This window comes from Coloeus monedula, assembly GCF_965178545.1.
Source record: "Coloeus monedula genome assembly, chromosome: 15".
NCBI classification, from domain to species: Eukaryota; Metazoa; Chordata; class Aves; order Passeriformes; family Corvidae; genus Coloeus; species Coloeus monedula.
The window spans coordinates 3480595-3489457 of NC_138795.1; the positions used below are offsets into that span (position 1 = coordinate 3480595).

The 8863-nt window shown below is 60.5% G+C and overlaps 2 protein-coding genes across 2 annotated transcripts; both read right to left on the reverse strand.

Annotated features, from left to right (window-relative positions):
• Nucleotides 1-4: 4 nt before the first annotated feature.
• Nucleotides 5-5694, reverse strand: DDX41 (DEAD-box helicase 41). Its single transcript, XM_082291680.1, has 17 exons — nucleotides 5657-5694; nucleotides 5473-5571; nucleotides 5222-5381; nucleotides 5067-5141; nucleotides 4670-4730; nucleotides 3838-3974; nucleotides 3615-3687; nucleotides 3290-3443; nucleotides 3058-3194; nucleotides 2723-2885; nucleotides 2503-2634; nucleotides 2253-2324; nucleotides 1920-2016; nucleotides 1470-1619; nucleotides 1267-1338; nucleotides 1020-1130; nucleotides 5-821 (listed from the first exon to the last, which is right to left on the reverse strand). Exons 1-17 carry the CDS (start codon nucleotides 5678-5680, stop codon nucleotides 685-687), a joined length of 1854 nt encoding a protein of 617 aa, XP_082147806.1. The 5' UTR covers nucleotides 5681-5694; the 3' UTR covers nucleotides 5-684.
• Nucleotides 5695-6024: 330 nt separating this feature from the next.
• Nucleotides 6025-8857, reverse strand: FAM193B (family with sequence similarity 193 member B). The gene is made up of 5 exons (XM_082291191.1): nucleotides 8739-8857; nucleotides 8121-8373; nucleotides 6598-7606; nucleotides 6412-6487; nucleotides 6025-6266 (listed from the first exon to the last, which is right to left on the reverse strand). Exons 1-5 carry the CDS (start codon nucleotides 8843-8845, stop codon nucleotides 6170-6172), a joined length of 1542 nt encoding a protein of 513 aa, XP_082147317.1. The 5' UTR covers nucleotides 8846-8857; the 3' UTR covers nucleotides 6025-6169.
• Nucleotides 8858-8863: the final 6 nt, after the last annotated feature.

Consider the following 8863-nt stretch of genomic DNA (forward strand, 5'->3'; position numbering starts at 1 on the left):
CCCTGGCAGCCAGCGCAAGGATCAGGGACTCGGGCCACCCGCAGTGGAGAAAATGTGACTGCTGCAGCTGAAGGAAAGGCATGGGGCAGACTTCCTTCTTAGAGAGACTTCCCCTTTTTGGGGTGTGGGATGGGGGGCAGAGGCAGGGCCACAGGAGGTGTCCATGTGCCCGCCCTCCCCCTCACAGCAGGGCAGTGGGGCAGAACGCGGGGGCAGAGCACAGGAAGCACCTCGGGGAGCGCCTGACATGAGCATGGCATGCTCCACCTCGCCCTGGTTGCATCCCAGCATGTCTGGGGAGATGGGAACAGTCACCCACTGAGGATGCACAAATCGAGGTGAGGGAGATGGACCCATAGAAACTGTGTGGATCTGTGAGGAGCAACACAAGACCGTGACCTCACCACAGCAGGGGGCTGGCAGGGGCAGCAGGCAGCTGGCCAGGCTAGTCACCCCACCTGGGGCTTTCTCTTGCCCTGAGGCACCGCTACCTGCTTGCCCAACACACCGCTGATGTAACAGGTTGTTGCAGCACAGCTCCATACATTTCCTTCCGGGGCAGGAACTTCATCAGGCTGAGCTGGCAACAGTCCCGGTGACCAAAAGTCTGGAAAAGGGGCCACAGTAGTGCAAGACAGGCTCTTGGCCCATCCAGGGGGAGTGTGGGGCAGCACACTCTCCGGGCTAGAAGTCCATAGAGCTGTGGGCCAGGTAGTCCTTGCGGCCGATGTTGCTGACTTGCTTGGTCTGCATCGCCTCCAGCTTGGGGCAGTTGGTGATGCGATGGCCCAGGCCGCCGCAGAAGGCGCAGCCCCGCTCGCCTGCAACAGGAGGGATGGGGTCAGGGCCAAGACAGCACAGCACGATGTAAGGACAGCACAGTGCCACCCCAGGATAGCAGCCCCCACCCTACACCACTGTCTCCCCAATGCTGCCGCACTGGGAGCTGGGTTCCCATCTGGAGCCCAGGGCTTGCAGCAGTCCCGCAGGGGTCCCTGTGTCAGCCTGGGGTCTCTCACCTCTGATGTCCAGCATGGTCTCATCCCCACAGTGCAGCACCTGGAGCACAGGCGGCACCTTCTGCTTCGCCTCCAGGAGCAGAGCCTTCAGGTCCATCAGCACTGACTCATCTGGGGGGCAGAGACATAGGTCAGGCAAAGCCCAGCACCACCATCTCCCCTCCACCAGCCATCCTGCTTGCTCAGAACACCTCCTTGCCACTGCCCAGCTGCCTCCTCCAGCCCCCAGCCCCATGCTGTTCCTCACCACAGGCCTTGTTGATGAAGGTGGTGGCAATGCCAGTGTTGCCCGAGCGGCCTGTACGCCCAATGCGGTGAACTGTGGAGACAGTGACAGGATCAGGCCCCGGTGAGCGCAGTGTGACAGACCATCCCTGCCCCAAGGCACTGCACAGACAAGCACAGAGCCTAGCTGGCCTCTAGACCCCTCCCACAAGGCCCAGTGCCTACCATAGTTCTCAATCTCCTCTGGCATGTCGTAGTTGATGACGTGCTGGATGGCTGGGAAGTCCAGGCCCTTGGAAGCAACATCAGTGGCAACCAGGACATCCTTCTTCCCATCCCGGAAGGCCTCAATGGCTTTTGTCCGTTCTTCCTGATCTACAAAGGCCCAGCAGAGATCAGCGAGGGCAGAGCTCCCAGCCCTACCTACTGCAGCAACCACTATGGCCTCAGAGACAAGCATCGCCTCCTCAGGCAGCCTTTCTCCCAATGAAGGAGTAGAGGGGCTTCCACATCCCATAGGGACCTTCACTGTGTTTATGCCTGCTATATAAAACATGGAGCTCCCTCCTGATACTGCCACAGCCCCTCCTCACACCATCAAGAACTGCTCCATGCTGGCCACAAACATTCCTGGGGTCACACCACAGCCCAGGCCTCCCTGGGACCCGCACTGACCTTTCCCTCCATGGATGGCCACAGCTTCCACGCCCTTGAGCAGCAGGTACTCGTGGATCGCATCGACATCTGCCTTCTTCTCTGCAAAGATCAGCACCTGCAGCAACACAGGCATCGTATCAGAGCCCCTCCTGCAAGCTGGCACTGCTGGCACCAGCACAGCCCCCTGGGGAAGCCCATTCCCTCTTGCTGAGCAGGGCACACAGCACTGCTGGTCCCAGGACCTGCTCATACATGGAGCATAGCTCAGCCACACGCCCACCCCACAAAGGGGGTCCCCCCGCCAGCTCCCCCCCTGCCCCAGTGTGACCACATTGTTCCCAGCATACTCACGGGTGGAGGGGTCTTCTGCAGGCACTCCAGCAGGTACACCATCTTGGCCTCCTCTTTCACATACTCCACCTCCTAGGAACAAGCAGAGGGATGGGTCAGGCAGCAGAGGAACTGCCACTGCTTGGTATCCCTTAGCCAGCTGGGAAGGAGGACCACAAACCCCAGCTCCCTGGCAGAGTGAGATATTAAGTGCCCTCATGAACTCTTCTGGCCTCCCACACAGGCACAAGGGAGCAGCCAAATACCTCACCTGCACAACATCCAAGCTGGCAGCACCCGCTCGCCCAACATTAATGGTGATGGGCTTCACCAGGGCACTCTTGGCAAAGTTCTGGATCTTCTTGGGCATTGTGGCACTGAAGAGGAGGGTTTGCCGCTGGCCCTGCACAGGGAAGAACCCTTTAGCACTCACCCAACCTGGCATGTGCAGGATTGAGCTTCAGGGTGCTCCTATCCTGGCAGTTCAGTACCTTGAAGTAGGAGAAGATGGTACGGATGTCCCCCTCAAAGCCCATATCGATCATCCTGTCAGCCTCATCCAACGCCAGGTACCGGCAGATGTCCAGGCTCACCATCTTCTTCTGCAGCAGGTCCATCAAGCGCCCAGGGGTTGCCACCATCATGTGTACCCCACTGTGGGATGAGAGGAGGCCACAGTCAGGCCCTCGGGATTCCTGCCCCATGCAGGACACCTCCCTGGCACATCACCTTCACCCCCACGCTGTCCTGAAGCCAGGATGTCACTTCATAGCCCCCTGCCAGAAAACAGAGCACCTCAAGCCCCATGGACTCCCCCAGGTCTTACTGTTTGATGGTCTCCATCTGCTCCTTGACAGACATGCCCCCGATGCAGAGGGCGCAGCGCAGTGGGGGCAGCCCATCCTCCTGCAGCAGACGACAGTAGTACTCCAGGATGCCGTGGGTCTGCCGGGCCAGCTCCCGCTACGGAAACAAACCCAGCTCATTCCTGCATCTCTGTGCAGGCAGAATTTAGGACTGCCACTGCAAGTCACTCACAGCCTCCTCCCGACACTCACCGAGGGACAGATGATAAGTCCATAGGGTCCCTCTCGCTTGGAGAATGGCAGCCTCTTCTCCTGCTCCAGGCAGAACATGATCACCGGGAGGGTGAACACCAAGGTCTTCCCAGAGCCAGTGAATGCGATGCCAATCATATCCCTTCCTGAGAGGCTGCCAGGGAAACGGGGCCGATGGGAGGAGGGACATCATGGAACAGCTCAAACCTCCAGGGCTGAGCAAGGTGACAGGGATCTGTCACCAGGGAAGAGCATCTGGTCCACACCACTGAGTGGGCCGTGGGAACAACTGCTCTGTACTCTGGGATGGGGACAGAGCACTCACATTGTGGGGATGCCTTGGATCTGTATGGGTGTTGGCTGCTGGATTCCTTTTTTCTTCAGGCCTCTCAGGATAGCTGTCAGAGAACAAGGAACAATGCATGTTTGTGACCTGAACTATTCCCTCTCTTCTCCCACTCAGATCCCAGCAGCAGCTCTCCCACCAGTGACAAATACACCTCAGGCAAACAGCCAGGAAAAAGGGGGGATCTCCTCTCCTGGCCTACCTGCTGGGAACTTCATCTCCTTGAAGCTCTTGATGGGGGGAGGGATGCCCTCCCCCTCCACCAGGATGTGGTACTTCTTGCGCACGCGGTCGTGCCGTGCCTCTGACATGCCCAGAATGTAGCGAGGGGCTCTCCAGCTGTGAAAGCAACAGAAACAGGTCACGGTGCAGAATGAGGCCAGGGCTCCAGAACCAGCAGCTCCCATGGAGGAATTCAAGGGAACTCCCTGTTAGGCTCCAATACCCCCCCAGGTAAAACAGGTAACCCCAAGGGACTCTGTGGAGTGAGCATAGGAGATATGAGCCAGTTCTATGCACTAAACCCTTCCCCAAAACCTCAGTGAAAAGTGCTAAGCTAACAGCTAAGAACAGCCTACAGATGGTGGATGGAAAATGCCAAAAATGTTTGGACACACCTCAATCGCCTCCCTGATCCTGCCTCAGAATCACTGAGGTCAGAAAAGACCTCTGAGATCATTGAGCCCGATCTTTGATCAATCAGCACCTTGACAATGCTGCCTCGAGCAGCACTGGCTCCAAAGATTCCTCCAGTCTCTTCCTCTGGCTTAGTGACCTCCCAGACCTGAAGATCCACCCTCCAGCCTTCTAGTCTAACATAAATGTACTTTATCAAGCCTTACTGTATATAAAACAACATCCAAAGTGACTCAACAGCCTTTGATTTTACACATAATGACACAAAGACAGTCACTCAGGCAAGAGGCTGCAGAGCCACACTGCTCCTGCAAGACTCTGTGGCTTTTAGCTCCCTTCAGCCAGGATGAAGTGCTGTTTTCAGAAGGACAGCTTCTGAGCCGTGCTGTGAAACTTACCTGGTTTTGATCGGGTCGTCGTAGGTGATGCCCTTGGCCATCTCCTTCACTGACATCAGAGCTGCAGGAACAAAGACGATGAGTCAGAGCAAACTCTCCACATCCACATCAACCTCACTGAGAGCTACTTGGGCAAATGGTTTGGGAGACCATGTCCAGAGACAGAAGAGGAGAAGCAGCAGCACTGGCAGCCTCTCTGGCACCGGAACACCAAGTGCTGCTGTGCCCAGAGCCCCGTCACAGACATGTCCCAGCTAAGCCAGGCAGTGCCAACTGAGGGGACCCATTGTCACCTCCAGTCCCACCCCTGAGTAGGAGCATTCCAAAGGCAGGGAACAGCTCTCCAGCTGCCCTGGGAGCTCTGGAGACAGATCTGAGACACAGACCTCCCACTCACCTCGGCCCTCTGCCACACTCTCCAGGATCTTCTCTTCCTCCTTCAGCTGCTTCTCCTTGGCTGACTCCTTCCGAGCTGGAGGAGAGCCAAGAAACAGTGAGAGGGTTTGCTGTCCCCTGAAAGTCACACAGTGCCCCCACCAGCTCCTCCCTTACCTTCCGCCTTCTCTTTGAGGTGCTGGTGCTGGTCCAGCAGACTGATGTTGGACTGGGGCCCCAGCGGGATGTCATCCTCGTCCCCGCGCTGCTCGCTCCCGCTGTCCCGCTGCTCCTCCTCCGATACTACCTTCCGCCGCATCTGCAGCAGCTTCTGCAGCTGGAAGAACGCGGGTCGAGGCGGAGTGAGCGGCCTCGTGGCGGGAGGGCCGCTCGGAGCCCTCCCCGGGCAGCCCCCGTTACCCCATTACCATCTGCTGCTTGCGCTGCTTGACGGGCACGTAGGGCACGTAGTCGTCGTCATCCTCTCCGGACAGGTCGGACGTCTCCACCGGCTCCTCGCGCTGCCTCTGTGGGGAGATACGCGGTGAGGGGAGCCCGGGGCGGCACCGGGAGCGCAGGGCGGGCGGTACCGGGGGCCGGGGCCATTCCCACCTTCCGCTCCGCCGCGGCCTCCATGACTCCTACCCGGAAGAGCTATAGGAAGTGACGTCACCACGCACAGGGCCATCGCCTAGCAACGCGCAGAACGCACCACTGGGCGGGAGCTGCGTCCCGGCCCGACGGATCCCCGCGGCGCTCAAACTTGCGCAGAATGCGTTCTGCATTTCCCCCCCACCACCCCTCCCGCCCCCCAACCTCCTCGGCGCGGCAGAAAGCAGCAGACAGCGGGGTTTAAATAAAATAAAAAATTAAAAAGTTCTTTATTGGGTCCAGCACGGTCCTTCCCCACGGCACGGGGAGCCGCGTGCCCGCGGAGAGGGGGTCGGGACGGCCGGGATCACCCCGCGGGGAGGGGCAGGAGGATGGAGGGAGCCCCGGGGGTCCCCGCGGGGCAGAAGAGCACCGGGGCCCCCCGCGAAGGAAGGGACCCCACCGAGGTGAGGCGGGGGGCACAGTGAGGAGAGGCGAGCGGCCGTGGGTGGGTGGGGGTGGCCCCTCCGCACCTCACTGGGCTGCACTGGAAGTGGTTTTCTTCAGGGTGAAGTTGGTCCAGTTCACGGCCACCTTCTGCCGCGTCTGCTTGGCCGAGTCCAGGCAGAACCTGACAGGGAGAGGACAGCCCCGGTCAGTTCCCAGCCCCCTGGGACCCCCAGACCCTCTGTGACCCCAGGCCCAGTCAGCTCTCAGCCCCTTCATGCCTCCAGCCCCACTGGCAGAGCTCAGCCCCCCCAGGGTTCCTCCCTCACCTCTTGAAATACTCCACTTCTCTGTCAGTCTCGTCCATCTCTGCCCCATCCAGGTCCTTGGGCAGGAACACATCATCTGGGGAAGCAGAGCAGAGGGTCAGCGTTGCAGGGTGGGCAGGGGGCTGCCAGCTGGGCAAGGGACCACCGCGAGGATGGCAGCACAAGAGTGATGCTCCCAGCACTCACCAATCGAGGTATTGGATTTCTCCACCTTGTTTCGGCTCTTCCTGCTCTTGCCCTTGGGCTGTGGGGAGCCCCCCAGGGCAAGGTGGGTGGCCAGGGCAGGTGGCTGCTGCTGCGCCAGCTCTGGCAGCTCCGCTTTGCCCTCTCCCCTCCGGCCTTTCCACTCACTGGTTCTCTCCTTCTCTGCCCTGGCAGTACTGCTGCAGCCCCAAGGCTGCCCCTTGCTGCTCTCCCCGGGCTCCGCACAGCCGCTCGCCCGCTGTGGCTCCGGGGCACTGGCCTTGGAAGGGTGCTTGGTTCCCAGCACCTGCCCCTTCACACCAGGGCTCTCCATCCGGGCCTGGCCGCCAGGCACGGCCGTGCTGCCCTCCCCTTTCTTCGCCTGCCCATTCTGCCGCTTGTTCTTCCGCTGCCGGCTCCCCGCGGGCAGCGACTCTGGCGGCTCCGGCCCCTTGGGCTGTGGTCCCTCCTTGGGCTCCGGGCTCAGCCCGCTGCCATCTGCAGCAGAGTCCGCAGCCTTGGACTGCACCCAGATCATGCGGGACAGGCTGGGCACGGCGCTGAGGCGTTTCACCACGCCATTCTCGGCTGGTGGGGCTGGCGGGGGATCCCCAGGCCCCTCGCCCCATCGGGGGCCCGCTTCACCCCGCAGCAGCGTGTGGCTCTTGGCAGGGCCCAGGCTGAGCGGGGCCAGCGCTAGGTCTATGTCCTGCAGGTCAGAAGACCCATTGAGGTTGGAGAGCAGGTTCTTCTGCTCCAGGACAGCTGCCTTCTTGGGGAAGTCATTGACATCCAGGTTGAGGTCGTACACGCTGAAACTGGCCCGGATGGAGTCCTTGATGGTGTTCTTGATCTCCTGCAGCCGGCTGCTGAGGAAGCTGTTCACCCGCTCCAGCTCCAACTCCGGCCACTCCAGCAGCTTCTCCTCGGCCGGCTCCCTGGCCTGGCTGGCTGCAGGGGCACGCTCTGCCCGCTTCTGGGCCTCTGCCTCCAGCTGGGCTTTCTCCTTCTCCTACAACACAGGTGCCATGAGGACCATCTGGACTGGGCCACAGAACCACGCGCGCAGGACACGGAGCTTTGTTCCAGCTCTGCCTGACAGCAAACCCAAGGGCGGCTGCTCAGCACAGCCACCCCACGTCTTCCACAGCCCCTGAACTGTCACATGTCCCCCATGGGCACTGCAACAGCTGGACACTGCACACCCAACACTGCTCTGGGCACCAAGCACCAGAAAGAGCCATCATAGTACTGCCTCTCCCTACCAGAGATGCATGGTGTTAGAGATGTGGCATGGAGCAGACAGGACGGTGCAGCCCAAAGCACCCAGGAGGGCTGGGCAACCCTCTGCAGGAACAGAGGCAGGGGGAGTCCTACATAGGGCCAGGCACTGCTGCCACCTTGGGCAAGAGCAATACAAGAATTCAAGAACCCAAATGGATGCAAGAGAGAGGACGAAAAGCCCTGACAGCAGCACAACCCTGCTCTGCCCTCCTCCTACAGTCCCAGCCCCTGCCCAGCCTTACCTTCTTCTTCTGCTTGTGCCGTGCCCGCTTGGCTGCCTTGGCACTGTTCAAGGGCTTGGGCTCTGTGCTGTTGATGTAGTCCAGCAGCTCGTCCACATTGCGGTGGTCCACAGCGGGCTCCCCTGAGCTGCTGCTGTGCCCTAGTTTCTGTGGCAGCTCCTCTTTCCTCTTGGTGAGGCGAGAACGCAACTTCTCTCGGATCTCAGCGTAGTTGCGGCTTGTGGGAGCAGCCGGGGGCTGAGGAAGGTGAGTGCTGTCAGCCAGGCACAGTCAGCATCAGGGGCAGGCAGCCCCAGCCCCCTGTGACCTTCCAGCCACTCCCTTCCCCACAGTCTCAGGAAGACAAGTCAGCACAGCCCTACTGAGCTCTTCTACCATGAAGCCACAGGGCTTGGCCGGCTGCTCCAAGCCCTGGGGCTGGGCAGGTGGCTGCGAGTTGGGAGCAAGGGACCAGCAGGCTGATGAAGCAGGGTAGAGAGGGAGCAGGGGATGTGTGTGGCTGCAGGAAACAGCCGTGGCCAGACCTGCCCACCTCCGCACTCTGAGCATAGGGACCGAGTGATGTCTCCCCGTGCAGCGCGAGGACCGGGGGTGGCTGCAGACCAGCCCCTCACTCACCGCGTTGTGGCCGAAGAACTCACAGTAGCAGCAGTCGCAGAACTTCCCGTCTTTCTGGTTGGTGGAGGACGAGGTGCAGGAACTGCGCTCTGAGCTGCTGTCCTCATCCTCCCCGAGTCCCTCGT

What these genes read in the sequence shown, in the direction of transcription:
- DDX41 (XM_082291680.1), bottom strand. Translation starts at nt 5,680, where the DNA reads ATGGAGGCCGCGGCGGAGCGGAAG. An exon ending in CCAGCTTGGATGTTGTGCAG is followed by an intron (nt 2,325 to 2,502) that starts GTGAGGTATTTG and finishes GCTTGTTCCTAG; the next exon opens with GAGGTGGAGTATGTGAAAGA. An exon ending in TGCAGAAGACCCCTCCACCC is followed by an intron (nt 2,017 to 2,252) that starts GTGAGTATGCTG and finishes GTGTTGCTGCAG; the next exon opens with GTGCTGATCTTTGCAGAGAA.
- FAM193B (XM_082291191.1), bottom strand. Translation starts at nt 8,845, where the DNA reads ATGAGGACAGCAGCTCAGAGCGCAGTTCCTGCACCTCGTCCTCCACCA. An exon ending in GGCACAAGCAGAAGAAGAAG is followed by an intron (nt 7,607 to 8,120) that starts GTAAGGCTGGGC and finishes CCTGTGTTGTAG; the next exon opens with GAGAAGGAGAAAGCCCAGCT. An exon ending in GAAGTGGAGTATTTCAAGAG is followed by an intron (nt 6,267 to 6,411) that starts GTGAGGGAGGAA and finishes TCTCCCTGTCAG; the next exon opens with GTTCTGCCTGGACTCGGCCA.